Below are 22946 nucleotides of genomic sequence, written 5' to 3' on the forward strand. Positions count from 1 at the left end.
GCGACCTCTACTCTTTGTATATCTTAAAATTAGTGTCATGATTTTCAGCGATGAAAATAATTTGCAAAGGTAAAAAAAGTACGAGTAAGACGTATTAGAAGTGGACAATCTCTCCACTGAATGTCAATCAATCGACTTTGCTGTGGTTAATCTCAGTAACTCAGTAATTACAGATCAATAGATCACTGGTCCTTCACAACCTACAACAGAAGAATCATAAAATAAAGGCTACAACAAAGAACCCAAATGCTTACTGAGTGATTGTCCACAAATACAAACTATAGTTGGTCCACAGTAAAACCAATTACTCGGCTTTATTCCCAAGATGCAGGGTCACCTTTTCCGCAATCAACTTGATTTGTTCAACCCTTTCCTGAATTAACTTCTGGAGTTGCTCTTCTTGATTAGCCTGATTGTCATCCATTTGCACAGTATTACTAGCTTCGTTGGGCTCTGACCTGAACATGGCAAATGACATCTCCTGATTATCATCGTTTGGTACATCAACAAGTTGCTTCCCAGAGGTCCCAGAATCTTTCCCTAAGATATCATACTTAACACGGTTGGAAATAATACTAACAAAGTTCTCCATGTACTTGTCAACAGGATTAAGGCCAATGTAGATCAAAACCTCCCAACACTGGAGAAACTGCTGCTTGTTAATTTTCAGACTTTTCCTTACATCCTCCACAGCACTGAGAGGAGGCAAAAGTCGAGGATAATGTGCTTTCTTTGATAACTTTCCTTGCTTTAGAAGGGAAACAGCTTTGGTGACTACATTCTGAATTGGGTCAAAACGAAGCAGGCGAAGGGTATCAAGACAAGTGCGGACATGTTGGAAGTCATCTAGTGGCTCTTCTACGGTGAAATCAAAAACATTTTCAGCTATTGCAACGTCATAAAGCACCTCTAGAAGGAATCGACCATAACCCTTGTGCTGGTACGGAGGAAATACCAGTATCTGCCATCAACAGCAGTTACCGTCAAAAATAAGCATTTGAGAGAATTTTAAGAGCATGTTAAAAGTTATAACTGATTTTGAGTGTATAACAAAATTTACGGAATGTCCAGCATCCTACAAACCTGACTTAGTCGCAATCTGGAATCATCAGGATAGTGATAAAATCGATAAAGAGCGGCAAAACCAATCAACCTACATTGGATCTCTCCCTGATTATCAATTGTCTTCTGACACACAACATACAGCTCCCACTGTGAATCAGTAACATCAATAGGACTGCTTCCTACACGGCAAACAAGGTAAAAATATACCAGCTACATCAACATGCAATCTAAACAATTTGTAACAACGGCATATAAAGTAGTATAATACGTGAAAATTACCATCAACCAGTAGTAGGGTGAGGGGTATTATATGACTGTAAAGTTGCCCAGTAGCCATGTTTCCTGCCAGCAAACGGACAACCTGGCCCAGAAGTTAGACATAAAAATGTCATTCATCTTCACAAAATGTCCCTAAAATATGCATATCAAGTGTCACATGCTAAGCGCATCAGGCCAATGGGTGACCAGAAAATGTAAACACCACAGACAAGTGTGACACAGGACTTCTTTGATGAACTTTCACAAAAAGAACCATCAAAATTTTCAGCTGAAGATTTTGCGAAAATTACGAATAACAATCACAGATAGGTGGGCATGTACAGTTCACTTTCCAATAATCATTTTAGCTTAATCTATTAATGCCAAGAAAGGAGAAAATTTAATTGACAAGACATGCAGGTTTTCCAGAAGAATGGCGTTATTATAAACCACCATCAGCAATTCAGCATTATGACACATTAACATAGGCCGATTACGTATTCCACTCCTTCAATGTAGTGAAACAGAATTTCCTTGAGACTTCACAAAAATGCACTAGAACTTTAGAAAACATTTGTTTTAGATAATCATACAGCCTACCTAACTTTTGACCAAGGAGCAATACATTGAGCCTAAATGTAAATTAAAACCTCAACATTTGAAGCAGATGAATCTGTATGCTGATTAGAATCACAAATGTTCCCCTTGAAAGGTTTGTGCTTCAAAACTTCTCCCTCTGAGATGTTTGTTCTGCAAGTCAATTAAAAAGATCATCCACAACCCTCCAATTCTATAAATCAATTTCCAAACATTACTAAGGAAAGAAAACTGTGCATGGCAAGTGTGTTGCTTTTGTGTTGAATGAACAGCATAATAAGGACAAAATACCTAACAAAATCGTAATCCACCATAAATTTTTGAAGGAATTCATCCTTGCTATCAACAAGAGTCTCAGCGAAAATTGTCTACACAAAAATAATAAACAAGTGGCAATGTCATGACAGAGTACAAGGTGTTAATCGTCACCCAGGTGATATTGATGCATACCTGAAGAGCAGATTTTAGATCTGTGATGCCTTTGCCTCGCTTAAAAAATTGAACAGATTAAAAAGAAAAAGTCAATCACGATGCTTGATGCATAACAAAAGAAAATTCTGAACATACATCTGATTTTTCCCACTACTCAAAATTTTAAAAAATTTCGGAACTTACATCAGATGAACTTAGAAATGAAATATCAGCATATGCATAAAAAGATATGCTGCTAATCCAGATGGTAATCTGTAAAACAAATTCAAAACAGCTGAAGAAAATAAGATACCGTACCACATAAAACATTAAAATACAGTTATTTTTAAATAAATGAATTTCCTGTTGTTAAAAATGAATCCAACCTTCAAACCCTCGTAGCCATAAATTTTTCCATCCTCATGAAAATGGTTATTCAAATCAACAGGATTAATGACAAAGCTTTCTGGAGCATCAAATTCTTCCTTGCTTGAAACTGTACAATAGTAGCAGACATTAAATAAATATTAAAATTAAAGTATACATCGCAGCGGCAGAGTTACAGCACACTGACAAGCAACTCGAAGAAATGAGCAGAGAAACTAAAGAGCACTAAAGACCACATAAACGAACTTGAGCAGAAATTGATTAGCAAGATCCAGCCCTTAGCAAACTAAGCTCAAAAGAGGTTATTGCCAAGAAAAGACTCATCCCACACATAATTAGAAAAATCATAAGGTCAGCAACCGATTTTCAGAGGAACCACCTTCGACCACCCCAAACTCAAGTCACACTGTAACCATCCAAATCAATAACTACATAGCAACATGACAAAATTATCGCGTATTTTAAGCATACCTAGGTAGATTGTGATGCAATCTTTGGCCTCAACTCCATCATCTACAAAACCCAACCAAAATATTCATATACGTCGCAGCACCATGAAATGAAGAATTCAACAAAATAAGTGAAACTCACCTATCGCTGCGATACCGACACGTCGTCGTTTCTTCGCTTCGATGTCGACTGTCGCTTCGAAAGAACTTGCTCGCTGTTTCTGCCCCATTCGTTCTTGCTTCCCTTCCCAGTTCAACTCAGTCTCAGAGGTAGTTAGGGTTTTCAGAGCGGGAAAACAAATTTCACCGATAATCGGGGCTTTTAAATAGGGCAAATTCCCGGCACCTCTTATTGGGCCGAACTCCTAATCGTAGGCCCAAATATATATTTGGGCTTAATTCTTGTTCTTGGCACCCCTTATTCGGAAAAAACACTTGAAGAATAATATTGAAATCTCTATTTCGAGTGACAATCTTAAAAAAGGATTGCTGCATAACTAGGGTTTTCGTAATGGTTGGGTTTGCTTTGAAAGGAAAGAATAAAAATAACATATTTACGAGGAAACACAAATAGATTTTGGGTTGGTGCAAAAGTTATTCCCAATAGTTTCAAGTTGAATTATACATTATACATTTTACATACAATTCAAAACCTTTTTTTATAGAAAAAATTACTTTGAGATCGAGTAATCCAAAAAGAAAAAAATATTTTTCGAAACCCAAAAGCTTTTCTATGTAAAAAAAATGACTTATAAATTATTCAATTTGAAGGAGACTTTTGACTTTGGTACTATATAATGTGAAAAAAACACCATTTAGCTTCCATATTACACAATTTCTTAAGCATTCAGATTTTAAAATTTGAAAGAAAAAAAAACTTTAAATCAGAAGAGCAAAATGAGGATTTTCATATTTATGGGATGCAGAAGGAAAGTATGGTGGTGAAAAAAACAAAATTGCCATTTAAATGGGTCGAATTTCGGGTATCCGTTATTGGGCTGACCCAACAGAAACGGACCCAGATTTAGAGTTGGGTGTTAAGATAGCTCGAGCTATATAACTTTAAAATGTCTTAAAAATATTTCCCATTCCTCAGACATTCTAAAACCCTAGTAAAACCCTTCCGTGTTTGGCTATGGCGTTCAACTCAATTCTTCGCAAGTCGGGTTCTTTTGCGAGGGCTCTTGCTGTGGCGGGTCAATTGACGAAGAATAACCACCTGGGTCACCGCACCTTAATTTTCACTGCCATCAACCACCACAATGATTCGTTTGTTCCGAAGTCTCACTTTTCTTCTGCAGCTGCCCAGAAGAAACCAACCTCCGATGAGAACCTTCTCCGAGTCATCGAATCCGAAATCGAATGCGCCCAGGAAACAGACGATCACAACGCAGTGAGTCTCTATTGTTTTCCATTTCATACATGATAATAACTATTGCGTTTTATCTTTGAGAGTGTTTTTGTACTGAAAGTTGATTTGGTTGATAGGAGGAAGGGGTTCCGAGTAATTTTCCTTTTAAAATAATTGATAGCCCCGGACATCAGACTATAACGCTGGAGAGAACGTACCAAGATGAGGAAATTAAGGTAGAGGTTCACATGCCTGATTTGGTTACTGGGGAAGGAAATAACGACGATGATGATAATGAGAGTGAAAGAGCTCCTCAGTCTAGCATTCCACTTTCGGTCAGTGTTTACAAGAAGGGTGGACCCTATCTGGAGTTTAACTGTGTGGGTTACCCTGATGAGATTGTTATTGACAGTTTGTCTGTTAAGAATCCTGATCTTACCGAGGATCAAATCGCGTACGAGGGACCAGACTTCCAGTACGTTCTTCTTTCTGTAACTCTTTGAAAAAATTACTTTTTGTTTGTTGTTGTGGTAAGGTGTTGTATGATTGAACTTGCTGTGTTTTATTGTCGTGTGCAGGGACTTGGATGAGAATCTGCAGAAGTCTTTCCATAGGTATTTGGAAATCAGAGGAATCAAACCTAGCACAACCAATTTCTTGCATGAGTACATGATCAACAAGGACAGTAAAGAGTACTTGGTGTGGCTGAATAAGCTCAAGAGCTTCGTTCAAGCATGAGCCTTCACGTCTCCTTCTGTGCTTACCGCAGTCGTTTAATTTGACGAACGTATGGTCGTGGCTGAAATTGTGTAATCATTTGCTTATACAATTTGAAGGAAACAATACGGAAAGATTTTATCTTTGTGGTTTAGTTGTAGCGCTGCTCCCATTAGCTATTGAGGGTAGATTATGCGTGTAAGTGTTGGCTGATTTGATTTAGATGCAATAATTTAAAATCTGGCAGTGTTTTGTTAATTATTAGATGCAACAAGTTTGTTGGAGAAAATTGTTTGTTTATGTTGGTTGCATGCCTTCACAGTGTTTATCAACCTTTCTTTTAGAAACTTATGAATTCTCTACTTGTTATAAACTAATACTTTTCGTTTTAAAAAATTGCAGTTATAAATATTCATGAAACCCTTTTTGCTTATCTTAACGAATTAGCATGATGGTTTCTGATAAGTCAAGTGCAAATCGATAATTTCTCTATGCAATTCTTCACAATGTAATAAATTATTACTTTTACGATCACTATGAACTGTTGGTTGGCATAGGAATCGCACTTTAACCAATTCCAACCTGGGATGCCAGGGGTTCCGTCTCAAGTGGAAGAATAGCATCGTACATCTAAAAAATAACTCAAATTGAAATTGTAATCATCCAATTAACGTTAAATTGAATTGTAGTCATTCAAGAATCGTTAAACAGAGCAACAAATGGATTCCATTGTGGACCATAATTGTTGACAGTAAAGATTCTAGACAGAAAGGAACAAGCAAATGGTACAAATTACCCCGTGTTATTTAACCATACAAATGCCGTTCTCTACTGTGATAAAAATACAAACGAAAAAACTACAAAAGGAATGAAAGCACCACTAAAATTAAGTTGCAAGGTCTTTGTGGGTGTAGACAACCCCTCTATCACCATCTACCACTTGTCCCCTTCCTTTTAGTATCCTGCGTATGCAGAAGGCAAAAGACAGTACGTAAATCACGAAGGAAGCACCACATACATGGAAGTTTATTATAAAATGATTGTTTGTGATGAAATTCAAGAGTCATGCATGGCTTAGAACGTATTCTAAACTCTAGAGTAGCCTTATAAGATATATTCCATCTTTAATTTGGCTACTTTCTGTGATTTTGATATTTAAGATGCGGTGTACACTATCAGTGACAACTCTCAAATGAATGACTGAAAAAATTGATTGTAGTAATTTTATCAGTATAAATTGACCATCAGCTCATACCATCTTGTTGTTAACAATCCCTCAACTCCTACTGGACCTCGAGCATGAATCCTGCTTGTACTAATTCCAACCTATTCATCCAAAAGGGAATTACATACTAAATCAACAACCACAATGAAAAGATTGATTATAAAATGCAAACAGTATTTCTACCTCTGCGCCTAGTCCAAATCGTGCCCCATCACTGAATCTGGTGCTTGCATTGTGAAAAACAGCAGCACTGCCAATACAAGACGAACAATATTAACATAAATGCCATTGCACCCATGTGTTGATTCTTCTTGGAAAGAAGTGAATAATTTAAAGAAAATGTTTGTTTAATATTTACATGAGCAACTTTGTCAAATCGTATAGAATAAGAAGCGGCAAAATAGTGAATTAAGCGAGAAATATTTTATATTATTTCCGTGAAATTTTTATTGTTAAATAAAAAAGAAAGATATTTCAAAAGTTACCTGTCTACTTGGCGTAGAAACACAGTAGCTACTTCGTTATCTTCAGTAACGATGGAATCAGTATGTGCACTGCCATAAAAAAACCGAAGATGAGATACTCTGCCATCTAAGTTCGCTACACTATCATAGATGTCAACTGAAATGGAGAACAGCGAAGACAAATGAAAGCAAGAATATATTTCAACATGTTTCCTATCAAGCAGAAAACGACGACGTGCCTTCCATATAGATTTATATGATCGATAGCTGCATACACGTCATCCACAATTTCGACGGTGCAAGCCAGCGAACTGTACTCATGATGAAATGAATGTGCTTGTGGAATATTTAACAGAGAACTTGCCACAGGTCCTCCATATAATATAACGCCTGCATAAATCTACATACTTTAGTCGTTCCAAAAGCCATAAAAGATGATATCTTAAAATTGGTATACTTTGTACCTAAATGAACCCTCAATTACATAACTCACCAGTCTAGTAAGGATGTAAACTGGCGTCCATAAAAGGACAACTGACTAAACCTCGGAGCTGCATTTCAGTTCTAAATTGCCTAAAAGATCATTTTAATTGCTAGAATATTTTTGAATCGACAAAAGCAAAAAATAAGTAACACAGTTTATATATTAATTCTTAATCAACATTTACAATTCAATGTTACCAAGGTCTTTTTGAAACAACAAAGTTTGTTAAACAGGAATGCCCATTTTAGAAATATTCACAGGTTAGATAATATGTAGACAAACTCGAAACCATTAAAAAGGTAGAACTTGTCCACAATAACTTGGATCCAGGAACTAGCCCTGTAATGTAAATCAACCTAGCATTACTGCAAGTTAGCATTAGCACTATGAAGATCAAGTTGCATTGATGTTTATCTTCTCACCATAACTTGCTAAAGAGAATTCAAGAAACAGAAGTGCTAGCAATACACTCTATCACATTCAAATACACTTGGTTGACATTTATTGAAAATCATGAAATTATTAAGTAAAACTCATAAAAGAGAAAGTGAATTCAAATAATTGAGTCCTAATAAATTTCAATTAGTGTTAGAGGATTATTGATGGCATTTCAAGAAAACATACTACATAGATCCTAATTATCCATTTAATAAAATTCAGTTTTGTTAAGTATTCCAAGTACGTGCACTAGATGTAGTTGAATAACGTCAGAATAAGAGGAACGGTGGCTAGAAATCATACCTTCAGTTCGAAGGTCAAGAATGATATCATTAAGCCAACCTTTCTCTATCAAATCCTTGTGGATAAGAAGTGTTTCCTGAAGTTGAAATTTAAAAACAGAAGTTATATACAGCCGATAATGCTTTACCAATCTTGAAGAGTAATTAGTGCATTTAGTTTACCATGGCATTGCAGGCTGCCGGATAATCAATTTTTGCATCTAATACAATCCGCTTTGCCATCTCCACATTAGCAGACTTATCAACATAGACATGGCAAATTCCATCTGGTTTAGTGATAGCACAGCTCATTAGTCCAAAAAATGAAATAGTTATATGGTTTACCACACCATAACAAGCACCGCTTATACAGTATATTGGCCCATTAAGTTTGGGATGTAAGGTTTTGATCTCTCAGATTTTATTCAAACCAACTACATTTTATTTTTAAATTCAGCAAAATTTCCTTGTGTCAAATATTTTCAACTAAAACTCATTATTATTTTATTTCCTGATATTTAGAAAGTTATGATGGATTTTAGTTAGGGAATAATATTTTTAAAGGCAGAAATTTATGAAAAAAACGGGCTTAATTGTAATGTTGCTCGTCCAAGTCCTGGTATTGTAACTGGGGGACTAAAAGTGCAATTAAGCATCTAAAAAAGTACGATAATTTAGAGGATTTTACACTATACAAGATTATGGGTTGAAGGAAAAAATTATATACATATATATATATATATATATATATATATATATATATATATATATTTATGCGAAATTTGTTTTGCTTTGAATACTGAATTTTGAGTAGAAGATGATCTAAAAAATTTAATTTGAGAAGATTAAGCAGAGAAGACGAATTTGATGGTCTTAGGTAGAAAAAAGTTAGCAGCAGGCCTAATTTGTTTGATTTAAAAATAAAGGACTTAATTGCATAAAGGACCAAAAAATTATACAGTACAAATTGAAGAGAATAAAAGCTCAACTATTAAACATTGCATAATGGTCTTACCAGCATGACCTAAAACAGGAATTTTAGTTGAACTCTTGATCTGAGAAACAAGTTTGTTACTCCCTCTTGGAATTACCAGATCAATTACATCATCCAGCTGAAAGTTCAACAAGAAGGTGCCAATGCTTAAGGGGAATTAGTGTATAAAATGAAATCAAGCTTCACTAATTAATTCACCTTAAGTAGCTCAGGGATTTCTTCCCTTGAGGTCACAAGTCCTATAAGTTTTCCACCAACATTATCTGGTATGGCCTCAATAATTACCTGCATCTCAGGCATACAGAATCACCCCATAAATATTTGATTAATGGCGACTTTGAACAAATCAAATTTAAACAGGAAATAGTTTAGAGATTAATTTATTTGGAACCAAACTTTGTGCAAAATTGCATTTGATCGCTTAGCTTCTTTGCCACCTTTCAAGAGAAGCCCATTCCCACTTCGGATTGCCAATGAAGCTATCTGTACAGATGATAATAAATTACCACTAAAATGTAAATAAACAGCATATAATACAAAGATAAGAAAACTGCTTTAAGCTCCAAAACCTCATCCATACCATAACATTAATCTCATTACAGATCAAAAGTGACAAGTGTAAAAAAAAAAACTTAATTTAATAAATTACAAACCTATGCATAAAAGTAAAAAAAAAAAGGAAAATAAAACATAATAGAAGTAAAAAATATGATGCTCCTAATGAATGGGGACAATATGAAATGACAAATTCATGACCCCGGCATACCACCCTGTTGCAATACATTGGCATAGAGAAACATCAGTAATTAAAAATATGGCTGTCAAAAATTATATTCAATCAGTCATTTGGGACAACAATTTTCAAGATTATGGAAAATTACATGTCAAGGAAGTATATTATTACTAGAAGGAAGTGAATCAAAATACAAAAAGATCATATGTCTTATCTAATGTCTATGCATTAAAATGTTCCACTTTTTTTCATTATGCAGGTACTTTCAACTCTTACTGCTAAGGAGCATATGAATCTCAGTTAATTTTTCATGGTCATGATATCATAAAGCTCATTTGAAAACTCAATCATTTGGTAAATAGATATTCCCTAAGACCTTCAAAGCCTGATATTATAAGTAGAAGTAAACAAGGATAACAAATGAATGTAACGTAAATGCCAAACACCGAGTACAGAGTTAAATGGGGAGAGCCCGCCGGAAAATTGAAGTACTTAACCAAGTTTAAACCAAAGGTGAAAATAGAAAAATAAAAGATGAAAAAAGTTTAATTCACCTGTACAAGAGCATCAGGGCGTGACTCAAAAACAATTAGGAGCACTCCCAAAGGAGATGATGTCTTTTCTAAAATTAGCCCATCGGAAAGCTGAATAAAAGAGTAGCTGTCAGAAGCCTTACATATCAATATATAAAAAATTTCGTGCAATTACGAGTGTCCAACAGAAATTTGTTCATGCTTAAGACACAACAAAATACTTAGTTTAGAACAAAGATTGGAATATGCTGTTAATACAATGATCTAAACTATATATTTCCAGATCAACTTCCCATTACCTCAGTACGTTTTAATACTCGACCAATTGGATCTTCCATATTGGCAATAATTCGCATGTTGTTCGCCAGACTTGCAATCTGTCAGTTATCATAGTTTATCATCATAAATTCTTCAGTTTGTTAAAATATGGATAATTTCTTCTAGAAGAGACTTTCTTGCCTTCCCAGGTTTTAAAGCTAGCCTAGCCACCAAGGATTTTTCATATCCTGCTTCTTGTGCAGCAGTAACATCAGCTTCATTTTCAATCCTGATTATTTTTTCATTTGCTTCCAGGGCATCAGCTATTTTAAGTAAAATTTGTTTCCTTTCCTCTGAAGATAAGGCCTGCAAAGTGAAATTAAAACATCAGAATTGCTTCACTAACATCTAAGTAATATCCATGATTTGTCACATTTTATAAATGTGAAGATACCTGGAGCTTTCTGGAACATTCCCTGGCTGCAACTGCCATCTCACGTGCATCAACCTCTTTTACTTGGGCCCACTCATGTGCATCTTTATGGAAGAGAGTTCCTATACGTTGTCCTTGGAGAACATTAATGATATTCTCAGCTGCAAAACCACTGTAAGGAGAAAGAAAAAATGTGATAGAAAAAATGTGATAGAAACAAAAACAGGGACAAACCAACTCGCACAGAAGATCATCAATATAGTAAGTTTACTTATAACACTTGATCTCATAGTTTTCTTGGACCAGAACAACAAATGAAAAAGTAAAGGAGGGATCTCATTAAGTGATTTTTTCATTCTCTATGTGGGCATGCACACCATTTTCATTTAGATTTACAAACTCAAAACAAGTGGTGGACAAAAAGACCAAAAGAAAAGAAATTGAAAGGATAAGGAGTAAAGAAGCAGGCAAGTGCAAGCCATTTAATCAATTTTCCATTTCCAAATTGCTTGTGGTTTAATGAAACAGTCTGTTTAAATGTCAAGACATAACTAACCTATTTCTAATTGAAAACGGCACTGATAAAAGATGCTTCAAAGTAATAATCTTTCTCAGAAATATAGTGTTATTATATTTCTCAGTAATATGGTGTAATAGTGCACCTGGTAATAACAACAGGAATGCCAGCTTCAGCTGCATGAACCGCAGCTTTTACTTTGGCAGTCATTCCGCCTCTTCCCACTCTAGACTTGTCGCCAAAAGTAATTTCATTCTGATGTTTTTCCTTGTTATATGTATAAATAAGCTTTGAATGTGGGTCACTTGGAGGGCCACTATAAAGACCTTCTACATCACTCAACAAAACAAGGAGATCGGCTTTTAACTCCAAGGCTAATAAAGCAGATAAACTATCATTATCCCAAAATATACCAGAAGAATCCTGCACCAAAAAATGGGCTAACAATACTTAATGTACTTAGCTAGATAGAAATGAAAAGAATAAAGCAATCAATCCAGATAGCAGACTCCAAAAGAAACTTTCAAGCCAAAATGAAACAAGTAAAATTCTGCTGAAGGGAGAAAAAAAGTTTTATTTCCTATATAAAAGTTGTTATTCCCTCCCTCTCATGTAATACACACATCTAACAATAATTCATAACACCTATTCCCGTGATAAAATAATCTTATCTAACAACTAAAAACTCTTATTTCATAGATGATTAACTACACTGCACAGTTGTAGCTACATTTAGTGGTGTATTTATGCTTGATGATATTATAAAAAAAAATAATTAAACCTTTTGATATTTTAAAGTGACAAATAAAATGAGAGGGAGGGGTATATGCCAGTGAACAGAATTCCAACTAAAATGTTCAGGAAATAATCCTTGGATACAGAATCAACATTCAAGTCTAACACAACATTAAGGTCTTGTTTGAAAACAACTCAATCTAAATACTCATAGGAGAAGAAACCAAAAAGATAAAATGAAATTAATCGTCTCTCATATGTTAAAATTTATGCATAAATTAAAATCAGAGTTAAATAAGAGTCAATTAAAGTGTGTTTAAGTCAATCTTGACTTACGAAAGTCAGCTTCTTATTTTCATTTCCTATAAGTAGCAGAAAATTGTCCAAATCGGACCTAGGTATTTTTCTTGTAGGTCGAACCTCGATCATATCATGCCACCAACTAGGAAGAACACATTTAAACTCTTTCATCGGTTCCACGAACAAATTAGGTAATGTTGTCAACAAACCTCATAGGGAGCCTTCCTGGTACTAACGGCATCGTTCTCATTGAACACCGGAATAACCTTCAGCGCCAACAGCGATTTCACAGTCTCAGTAAGCTGCTTCCTGAAATCCTTATCTCGAAAATCGTTATCCGTCACAAGAAGCTGAGCCGATGTCACATCGAGCTGAAACCGCGAAACGAAAATTAAAATTTAGATGCTAGTGTTATTCTCCTAATAAATTTCAGTTTCTCACACACAAAATTTTTAGTGCAAGACGAAAAATATTGTCAAAGTAAAACTGTAATTCTAAATCGAAATCAATATCCTCTAAACTGAATCCAAATTTTGTTGATGAACGTGACTGCTAACGAATGCAATAGTAATTACAAATATTTACTTACCTGAGTGAACAGCGTATCGTATAGAGCCATGAGACTGTTCTGTCCAACGGCGGCGCAGGCCTTGCCGTCGAGTTCGAGTTGGGGTTTCTGAAGGTCGGCGAAGCTGCTGTTGATTAATTTACGGAAACGTAGCCTTTGGCGGCCAATACCGACGGCGCCGGAGGAGACAAGTATAATGTCGTATCCGAGAGAGTTGAGTTGCTTAATCTGCTCGCACAGAGCTCCTAATCTTCCAACCGCTAACCTTCCTTCTTCGCGAGTGACCACCGCGGTGCCAACTTTGATGATCACACGCTTCACGTCTTTCATGAACCTCCGAGAAGGATCCACCGCGCCCTCCATGGCTGAGCACTGATACCAGAAATAGCAGAGAAGACCTTCGAAATACAAAATGGGAATGAAAATGAAAATGGAAATGGAATCAGTGGAATCCAAGTGAAAATAAGCGCCCAATCACAATTGTACGCGTTTCTCTCGTTCACCTTCGTGGTAAAACCTTCATTAAAAATGGTAATTACGATTATTACTTTTTCTAAATTGGAATCGTTTTTCATTTACCATGTGAGAGAGGCGCGTATACGTAAACAAAAAAATATGGTAGCTAGAATTTCAGTTGCGTTGACCACATATTAAACCCATGAAGAATTTAATTTGAAATTGTATACTAATTTAAAAATATATATTTCATTCATTCAACTTTTTTGTTTCATTATTTAAAAAATATATATTTTGTTTTCAATGCAGTGCTTTATTTTATTTGTAATAACATTTGGAAATCTTCAATAAAATTTTAATTTGATTTTTAAAAATTATATAAAAATATAAGTTAAAAAGTAAATCAATTTCAATGAGATGCTCCTATAAATTTATTATTGTTTATAATTTATATTTATATGTGTAAATCTAGTAACCTAATTTCATTGAAAAAGAATATAAAAACAAATAAGTGAAGATAAGTTAGAGAAGATAATTGGACATATTTAGACATGGAGTAAAATTCTTTAGCATATTTATGATTAATGACAATCAAGAAAAAGTGCGTGAAAAAAGTTGGTATTTAATGAAAGAAGATTTTTAATCATGTAATATTCAAAAGTAAAAATGTTGTATAAGTATAACGTTTTTGAATGATGTTATTTAATTACACATTAAACAGAGGAACAAAACAATAAATTAAATTTAAAACATATCAATTTATAACACAACAATTTGAACTAGAAAAATGTCTTCCCCTTTTTTTTTATAAGAGTCAACTTTTGGTACTTAATAAATCTTTACCTACCAAGACCTACTCTAACCCAAGCATCGAAGTTAATATATATTAGAAGAACATGGTTAATGTAAAAAATATAAGACATGGATGCCATTGATGTATAAATTAATGTGACAAAAATCTCAATTGACAATTAAAATTCATATAGCTCACACTAAGAGAATAAACTTATTACAATTTCCTTTTAACATCATCCTTCACAATTTCCTTGTAATATCATCCTTCGCAACTTTAGAATAAGAACCATGTATATGAATAGTTAAAAAAACTAGTTAAGTTGTTTTGGAAACAAGCCTAAATAATGCATTATTTACAATATAAGTTGTTTTCTTTTAAATTATTTCTTACTTTTTAATTATATTAGTATTTAGGAAATGTTTAATCAATAATAGGTGTTGATTCATTTTTTTTATACATGTTCAGGTTATGTAAAAAATATTTGTTATGAGTTAAAGAAATGACTAATAAAAATAAAGTCAAACACAGACAATTCAAAAAGTGTTTAATACAGGAACGCATTTTATAATTATTTTATAAAAGATAAAGGCGTCTAAGCTTCCTCAATCTCTCTAATATAATAACATTCCAGTTATTTGTTGTAATAGTTGAAATTTTTTTTTTCCTCAAATAAACATTCAATATACAAAACGATTTAACACTCAAATGTTATGTTTCAAAAGGTTAAATAGTATGTTTGGAATCATATCTGATTGTCAAAGCAACAAAGTTGTAGTAAAGAAAGAGCCGAGTTAAAAAATATTTTAGATGGTTAGTTGATTTTTTTCTCTGTTACCACTTTATGTTACTTTTTCGACAAATTTTCTCTTCAAACTTGGGTTCAACTTGATGGTGTTAGAGTATTTCAAATACTAAACTTTTATAAGATATTTTTGTGAATTCTTATTTTACTTGAAACAAATATGAATAATGTTATGTCCTTTCTAAAATCCTCTTATAAGTTTTGCTTCAAAATCTTACAAAATCTAAGCTTTTATAACTTGTTACTTGCATTTGAACTCTTCATTTAAATAAATGACGAGACTTTAAGAATTTTTAGTTTTTCATAAATAATTTAACAAAATTATAAGTTACTCTTGCTAAATTTAAAATTTTCAATAAATGTTATAGGAAAATGTATAATCGGGGTAAAACATGATTTTTATCTTTCTAAATTATCTATTATAGTTAATGTCATTTACTAAATTTGTAAACTGCATTGAGATACAACATTAACAAGTGAAATTGCTAAAACAAGAATTAGAAGGATGTGAGCTTCATAAGGAAAGAAAAGACAAATGGATTTGGAAGGAGGACCAATCGCAAGCATACAAATTAAGATTAGCATACACAAAACTACAAGATAATGTAGTTGGGGAAGATGAAGATATGTATAACAAGTACTAGAAAATAAAAGTTCTATCATCAAGGAACCCTCCAAAGAATCACCTATTAATAGATAAATAAGATAAAAAACAAGGAAAAGAAAAATATGATGTCAAAACCCCCAAAATCGGAGAAAAACTACGGTCACCAAAGAATACTCACTATGTGTAAATTTATACACAAAAAATACTCAATCCTTTGACCCCAAGTATACCCATACTTTCCAAAGCAAGAATTAACTACATCTCACAAGACTCTACTACAAGAGATGATAAGAAAAGGCAAACACTAACTCAGAGTGACTTTGACTTGGGGCAAGGAACATCATGGACTCAAAGTCCATTATATAGTTACTAACACCCACCCCTTAGTTATCCTAGGCGATGTGAGACTTTTCAAGACATGTTATTTTCATCATCCCAACACAGTTCAAGATTTTGTTTGAAAAATATTGTTCAACAAGGTCGCAACAAAAGGCAATTACTTAATAGAGGGGTTAATGTGGAAAACAAAATATGTGTGTTGTGTGGTAATGTTGTAGAATTAATAAGTCATTTATTGTTCACTTGTATAGTTGCTACAAATATTTGGAACATGTGTGATAACTAAGCAGGTACATGCACAACTCACCATAGTAGTGCACAAGCTAACTTCTTTCTATTTACTATTCCTCATGTTACATAGGAATTTGTATGTGGAAATGTATGTTGATTGCAATCATATAGAACATATGCACCCATAGGAATAATATTTTGTTTAAGTAAGGAAAGTTGAATCCGAAAGAGATATTTACCTTAGCACAAATCAGGACATGGGCTTGGATTGCCAATAAAAACTCAAAAGCTAATTTCTCTTATTCAGATTGATGTTTTTGTACATCTAGGCGCCTAAAGACTATATCTAGTTAGCTATGTGAAAGAAGGGAAAAAATGAGTGTTGCAACTTTGTTTGGGTTAAACCATAAAAAAAGAGACCAATATGATATATCTATGTAAAAGCATGTGGGGTGTCATCTGGTTAGTTCTTTCAAGGTTGCACGAGACTTTTATGGGTGTTTTTTTTGTTCAAATTATGCTTTCTAACATCAAACATTTTAGTCTAAATCTATCTTCTTCTATTTTCAAATATAGTTTGATGAATAATAATCCAGAGAAAAGGAATGTTGTTCATGTTTTATTAGAATCTTGTGTAGATATATTAGACAGAGGTTAATATGCAGCCAATAACAACAATATAAAAAATAAATTTATAATTTGAGATTTAGATATGAAGTTATTTTTTCCTGAATGGTAACATGCTATTATAAGTTAATGATGAAATCTGTAAGGAATCCAAATCGTACATGCAGAAAGAAAAGAGATAAAAATGAATTGTTCGAGATAAAGATTAAAACATCTATAATTCTTTTTTGGAGATCTTTGTTTCGTGCGTGCTAGAAATTTTTTGAGGTAATGAATGAATTATATATATATATATATATATATATATATATATATATATATATTAATTGATGTGGAAGGTGTTCAAATGTAAAAATGGAGGCTTCAGAAATGTTTAGATTCAAAACACTTCACTATTTTTTTTTCCAAATAGAGCATCCCAAATTTTCCATTGAATTATAAATTTTCCATTAAATTTAATTCCTTGCCTATAAAAAGAAACACTTTTCATAAATAAGTCTAAGTAAAAGCTATAATTTATGTCGTATACTTTTTTCTTTACAACATCCATTGATTATGCAATGTTATCTTTCATAGTTTGAAGTTTGAACCCATTTGGTTAGTTTATTTTAGGGTGTTGCTTTCTACACCCATAAAAATTTCTTCTGTGGTCGTCCGTCTCCGGTTTGCTGGCCGATAAGATCTCTGATATCCACGACGTCGAAACATCTACGAGAATTTATTTTTTCTTCGTAGTAGAGAGGGCTGATTGCTATCCGGAAAAAAAAAATTCTGAAACTGTTTTTTATTTCGGAAAATCAATTTCGGAAGTACTAAGGTGCAGGAAGAAAAAATGATGTGGTACAGGAAGTCGTTCCCTTTATTTTATTGTCAAATGATCACTCTTTTGAAAAAAATGTTTAATTTTGTTTTATGTTTAGATTTGATTTAGATTAGATAGCTAAAACTTTAGAGAATGAAAGGAATAAAAATGAATTACCATGATAAAACCAGATAAGGTGATTATGAAAATCAACACACACATACTTTAACATACGAAGAATTTAATCAATATTTTTCATTACATAATTTATGATCTAAGTTCAAGAAAGAAAAAAAATAAAAGTAAACTAGCCACATTGATACGTATGTCATTCAACATTAAACATACAAGAGAACATTTTGCAGAACAAGTAAATTACAATATTTTGAAAAAATCAAAAACATATTTCACCTTTGAAATTTGTATTCCAATAACATTAAATACTATTAACAAAAAACCTTCAATAAAATCTGTCATTCCAACTAATTTCCATCGATTTGTTGGTACTTAAAACTTTTAATTTAATTGATGAAACCTATTTCTTTTACAATAAAACTACAATTAGCTGCTAAATTCATCTATTGATATTTCAATCATAATTAGATGACACTAAAAACTCAGCATGCATATCATGCTTAAGCTCAGGCGATAGGATGCCCTATTGCACTCTACCAACTTGTTATTGAACTAAAAGTAACAAGAAGCAGAGTGATCCGAGATACATTGTCACTTTCAAAAGGATGATGGCATGACAAAATTTTGATTCCATACAAGAAATTGCCTAGGCTCCACATTAAACAGTTACTTAAAAAAATCAATTAAAAGAGGATTTACTTGTCCCAGTATATTTACAGAAACATGCAAAAAGCTCAAAGATACACAGATACTACAAATCATGATCGTTCATCATCCCCTTCCCGGGTATTGAGTCTTCCACATTAAGCCAAAACGATACAGAAACTCTGACCGTGCTGATACTGAAATTCGCACTAATTCCTCTGCAATTCTTTAACATTCCATTCTAGTAAATCCAAAATACACAAACCAATTCTGCTTCAGAAAATTCCACTCTCGTCTTGAACAAAGTTAGCTAATGCAGTTCATAATGGCAGTGTTTGATCTCCACTGCTGCAGAGCATTTTAGCTACGGAAAGAACCAAACCTTGATGAAGATTGCCAAAGCTATTTGCAACAAAAATGCTGCAATAATCGCAACTGAAAGCTCATTGCCTTCTATGTAAGACCTCAGGTTTAGAGCAACAAAGCTTGCTGAGGCAACACCCGTAAGGAGTATTATAACCCAACGAAGAAACTCAACAGGAATTAACAACAGGAACTGAAAGTATCCCAAGAAATATAGATTAGATAGAAGTTCGGAAGTCTCCACAAAGCTAAAGTATGATTAATGAACTAGTGATGTAATTTCCTATCAAATTATAAAATTCAGTCACAACTTAAATACAAATACGTGTAAAGAAGTCACGCATCCAATCTGGACATTGTGATATATTTATTATAAGAACGCAGCACAGAATAGGAAAAAAAAATTCATTCTACGCCACAATCCATTCACTACAACGTTATCATCACCTGAGATTTAATGGTATTTTTTGCATGGTTTTATTTTTGGTCAGCGTGCTATTTGCACGGTGAGGAGGGATTAGAGTCTGAGCCCAAAGTTCCAACGAAATTTAAAGGAAGAGCGCCTCACTTCGTTGAGGCACTGTCCATTTCAAATTTCCCCTTAAGGGCTACATCCCCCCACGCTGAACATGTGTGGTATAAATAATTGTGCAATATTATCTGTAAATAAAAACCTTCAGAATTAAATTTACCACGTTGGAGAAAGCAGAAACTTACCGAAGACATGATGAAAATGGTGAGAGAATACCCCCACATGCACCAAAATCTTATAAGGCTGGCATTTGAACCCATATACTGAAGGAAGAAGTAGTATGCCAATGGGACCACAATTGCATAACCATAGATTGAGCATGCAGCCACGTTCATATAGCTGACATCAAAGCTCCACGACGTACTGTTATCAGCATGCTTTTGCATAAGGTACGTAGCTAGATTTCCAAGTGCGGCAAGCACAAACACCAGTGTTGTTGAGATCCATATAAGCCCATATCTATGACAAATGAATCACAACCTTAGTATCCGATATCCATTAAATGCACCATTTATGACTTTTAGGGAAGGGTGCTGAAAATCTGGCCATGACTAGCAAATGTCCTATATAGAAAAAAAAAAGGAGGGGTGTGAAGAAAAAATGGCCGGCATTTCCCCAAAAATGTTATGGTAACAGTTTAATTAAATTAAAATTTCCCCCAATTCCAATATTTCACTATGTAATCAAAATGAGTTTCTCTATTTTGATAATTGAGAGTATAAAGAGTAAAAAAAATAACGCACAAATCAGGGTTAGCATCTATCTTGCTGAAGAAGTCTCCCGCAACTGGATTCAGAGAACTTATCAATCTGATTACGACGATATCCGTGTCTACATCAAAATACTGTGAATACGATGAGATGCTAAAGACTCCCCTCCAGTTGTTTGCTGGCTGTTGTTCAAAAGCTTCTGTATAGATGAACAAACAAGAGAATAATGAAAGCCATTTTAATATCAGCAAGTGACCGTGAAAATGAAAATACAAACGAGCAGTATTCACAAATCTGATCATAGAATCAATATGGGTGTGAACCATTTGGTCAATGGTTAAACTAAAATCTATACATAACTTAAAATTCAGAAAAAAATTGACATAATGTCCGGAACTACGACACTTAATATATGCAATTATTAGTGTTGATTGTCTTTAATGATCATCATTGGGTGGCAATTTAATGAAACTCCGCAACTTCTAAACTTTGTTTAACCTCATTCTGTTATAAATTCTTTGTAAGTCTAATTAGGGAGTGTTTTTATTACCATTTGAACCCTGTTATGCAGGTATAAAGAGAAAAATAAATTTTATTATCTAAGTGACAGCAATGCATAATAGCTTTCTCATCAAGTAGCACAAGGCAAAAGGGGTCAAAATATAGCTAAACTAAATAGAATATTAGATCAAGAATGGAAATAAAATAAAATAAAATAATTATTTATTTTGAACTTAGAATTCTTGGACATATTTAAGCAGTTCACATTGGCTTCAAAGCCTGGAAAGAACAAAGGTAAAGAGAACAGAAATTAAACAACCATACTTGGGAGTATTGAAAACAACTTTTAAGCATGCATAACATTACAACAATAGCACATTAAAGAAATTGAAGAATATGCTAACTCTCCCCCAAACGATAGTTGATTGAAGATATGGGATTATAATTGGTGTTTATCACAATTTCAGAATAGTTGGGAATGGGTGAAATTGACTAAAGGATAACTAATTTAGAAGATATAACACAAATCAGTAGACAATATCATGACTCATGAGACTAGGCAACAGGGGGGGACTGCTTGAAAGTTCCAGTTAAATTGTTCAGTTGTAAGATGCCTACAGCTAAAAGAAAAAGAATCTCCTGATCCCCTCCATTAGTCAAGAATTGACAATACAGTATACCGATTAGTGTCTCACTGTCATGTACTAATGTCACCAGGAAACAGCCAGAGACTACCAATATATTGTTAAATCATTTAAACAGAGAGAAAAGGAAGAGAGAAAAATCAGATAAAGAAAAAACTCTCTGAACTCTTCAAGTCACAAAAATTAGAGAACATACCAGTACGGCCGCCAACAGTTTGATATCCAGTTCCTCGGTCTACTCCATTGTTTGGAGGGAATATTTGCATACTCGCATCAGTGGCTACATGCATCATATATGTGTGTTCATAAGCAACTAGAAGCACTTAAACTTTAAAAGTAGGAAATACAATACAAGAAACCAAAGCTCGATGCTATAAATCCATACCCACATGTTTCGTGGTATTATTTTCTTCAGTAATGACAGCCTGAGCACCAAACAGATAAACCAAAATTATTTAAAAAGTTAGAACAAACTTACCAGAACCTCACAAAGAATCACACAGGAATAACAGAATGATTATAAAGTAACTAAAATCACGTATGCTCCTCAACAAAACAACTTTTCCATCGCATCAACATGAACCATAAAGATCAAAATAAAAAGGTTTAACAAAATCAATTAATGTCAATATTTTAAAATCACAAACACATTTAACGGAGGTGTCGCGGTTCCCTTACTTAATTTAGAGTAGAGATGACCTTACACTACAGCTCTAGCTATTTTATAATCGTGGAATCAACCGATTACACTTGTAATTCCATAATTTCACTTCATCCCACTCCTTCCGCTAAATTTGCACACAATTAACTTAATTCCTAAAAAAATATGAAAACAGTTGAAGACAAAGGAGCATGCAGAGAGTGAAGTGAATCGATATGACAAGCATAGAGCGCAAATTAGAAAGGAAAAACGAAAGATGCTCTCGCTTACAGGAACTGAACCGAGCAAGTGGCTAGTGGGAAGACCGGTGTAGGAAGACTCCTCCATGGAAATCGATACAATGCAGAGAAAAAGCGCGAGTGAAGACGACCTAATTAGTTCAGAGAAGTATTGAGGGGGTTCGGAGTCGGAATCGGAATAGAGCCCTAGATAGCAGAACGACGAAAGTTGTTTTTCCTGTCGTCGTTTGGAAGGAACGTGTTGCAGGGGGAGGACTCTAAACAAACTAGCGTGCTCTTTCATACACAGGATTGGACCCCACCCTCAACTTCAATTCGCCGGGTCAGCGAAGCACGTACCTAGCACCTTTTTTAAATTTAATAATTAATAATAATAATTGTTATTTTTACTTTCTCCGGCTTCTCTTTCCAACGAGGCTCGCGTAATTGGGCTTCAAGAATGGGCCCGATCTATGGGCTCCTCTACTTTTGGTTCAGCTTTTCAACGAAGCGCACGTGCCGGCATGTGGGTTTTTATATTAGATTAAGAAGACTTTATTTGAAAAAATAAATGACTATAAAAAATGTCTGAGCCCGGGTTCGAACCGGGGACCTCTAGTGTGTGAGACTAGCGTGATAACCAACTACACCACCCAGACAAGTTGATGCTGAAGTATTA

General features: G+C 34.0%; 4 protein-coding genes and 1 non-coding gene across 5 annotated transcripts; 1 reads left to right on the top strand and 4 right to left on the bottom strand.

Moving 5' to 3' along the window:
* Positions 1-94: 94 nt before the first annotated feature.
* Positions 95-3477, bottom strand: LOC114193056 (histone acetyltransferase type B catalytic subunit). The gene is made up of 10 exons (XM_028082758.1): positions 3310-3477; positions 3190-3231; positions 2718-2827; positions 2536-2604; positions 2371-2409; positions 2212-2288; positions 1974-2073; positions 1345-1426; positions 1084-1244; positions 95-961 (listed from the first exon to the last, which is right to left on the bottom strand). The coding sequence occupies exons 1-10, from the start codon at positions 3395-3397 to the stop codon at positions 305-307; spliced, it is 1425 nt and encodes a 474-aa protein (XP_027938559.1). The 5' UTR covers positions 3398-3477; the 3' UTR covers positions 95-304.
* Positions 3478-4240: 763 nt separating this feature from the next.
* On the top strand, positions 4241-5584 carry LOC114193319 (uncharacterized protein At2g39795, mitochondrial-like). Its single transcript, XM_028083057.1, has 3 exons — positions 4241-4560; positions 4656-4993; positions 5097-5584. The coding sequence occupies exons 1-3, from the start codon at positions 4303-4305 to the stop codon at positions 5254-5256; spliced, it is 756 nt and encodes a 251-aa protein (XP_027938858.1). The 5' UTR covers positions 4241-4302; the 3' UTR covers positions 5257-5584.
* A 298-nt stretch (positions 5585-5882) lies between these two features.
* On the bottom strand, positions 5883-13647 carry LOC114194530 (delta-1-pyrroline-5-carboxylate synthase). The gene is made up of 17 exons (XM_028084815.1): positions 13220-13647; positions 12840-13001; positions 11741-12018; positions 11100-11250; positions 10847-11011; positions 10687-10764; positions 10409-10498; positions 9518-9604; positions 9320-9406; positions 9143-9239; positions 8311-8414; positions 8150-8225; positions 7164-7314; positions 6946-7014; positions 6644-6710; positions 6491-6561; positions 5883-6197 (listed from the first exon to the last, which is right to left on the bottom strand). The coding sequence occupies exons 1-17, from the start codon at positions 13559-13561 to the stop codon at positions 6122-6124; spliced, it is 2151 nt and encodes a 716-aa protein (XP_027940616.1). The 5' UTR covers positions 13562-13647; the 3' UTR covers positions 5883-6121.
* Positions 13648-18567: 4920 nt separating this feature from the next.
* LOC114195613 (protein YIPF1 homolog) lies at positions 18568-22606 on the bottom strand. Its single transcript, XM_028086139.1, has 6 exons — positions 22320-22606; positions 21774-21813; positions 21585-21668; positions 20277-20442; positions 19719-19992; positions 18568-19194 (listed from the first exon to the last, which is right to left on the bottom strand). The coding sequence occupies exons 1-6, from the start codon at positions 22569-22571 to the stop codon at positions 19003-19005; spliced, it is 1008 nt and encodes a 335-aa protein (XP_027941940.1). The 5' UTR covers positions 22572-22606; the 3' UTR covers positions 18568-19002.
* Positions 22607-22852: 246 nt separating this feature from the next.
* On the bottom strand, positions 22853-22926 carry TRNAV-CAC. Its single transcript has one exon. It is a non-coding gene; the product is annotated as a tRNA-Val (tRNA).
* Between the last annotated feature and the right edge of the window lie 20 nt (positions 22927-22946).

The sequence above is a fragment of the Vigna unguiculata genome, chromosome 8 (genome assembly GCF_004118075.2).
Source record: "Vigna unguiculata cultivar IT97K-499-35 chromosome 8, ASM411807v1, whole genome shotgun sequence".
NCBI lineage: Eukaryota > Viridiplantae > Streptophyta > Magnoliopsida > Fabales > Fabaceae > Vigna > Vigna unguiculata.

Excerpts from the sequence above, each read along its gene's own strand:
- LOC114193319 (XM_028083057.1), top strand. The coding sequence starts at position 4,303 with ATGGCGTTCAACTCAATTCTTCGCAAGTCGGGTTCTTTTGCGAGGGCT. Across the intron at positions 4,561-4,655 it reads AAACAGACGATCACAACGCA|GAGGAAGGGGTTCCGAGTAA; the intron begins GTGAGTCTCTAT and ends TTTGGTTGATAG. Across the intron at positions 4,994-5,096 it reads TACGAGGGACCAGACTTCCA|GGACTTGGATGAGAATCTGC; the intron begins GTACGTTCTTCT and ends TGTCGTGTGCAG.
- LOC114194530 (XM_028084815.1), bottom strand. The coding sequence starts at position 13,561 with ATGGAGGGCGCGGTGGATCCTTCTCGGAGGTTCATGAAAGACGTGAAG. Across the intron at positions 12,019-12,839 it reads CCAGGAAGGCTCCCTATGAG|GATTCTTCTGGTATATTTTG; the intron begins GTTTGTTGACAA and ends TTTTTGGTGCAG. Across the intron at positions 9,605-10,408 it reads GCCCTGATGCTCTTGTACAG|ATAGCTTCATTGGCAATCCG; the intron begins GTGAATTAAACT and ends TCATCTGTACAG.
- LOC114193056 (XM_028082758.1), bottom strand. The coding sequence starts at position 3,397 with ATGGGGCAGAAACAGCGAGCAAGTTCTTTCGAAGCGACAGTCGACATC. Across the intron at positions 2,605-2,717 it reads ATGGCTACGAGGGTTTGAAG|ATTACCATCTGGATTAGCAG; the intron begins GTTGGATTCATT and ends TTTGTTTTACAG. Across the intron at positions 1,427-1,973 it reads CATCTGCTTCAAATGTTGAG|GTTGTCCGTTTGCTGGCAGG; the intron begins GTTTTAATTTAC and ends CTTCTGGGCCAG.
- LOC114195613 (XM_028086139.1), bottom strand. The coding sequence starts at position 22,571 with ATGAAAGAGCACGCTAGTTTGTTTAGAGTCCTCCCCCTGCAACACGTT. Across the intron at positions 19,993-20,276 it reads ATAGATGCTAACCCTGATTT|ATATGGGCTTATATGGATCT; the intron begins GTGCGTTATTTT and ends CATTTGTCATAG. Across the intron at positions 19,195-19,718 it reads CCATTTTCATCATGTCTTCG|TTCCTGTTGTTAATTCCTGT; the intron begins GTAAGTTTCTGC and ends GGATACTTTCAG.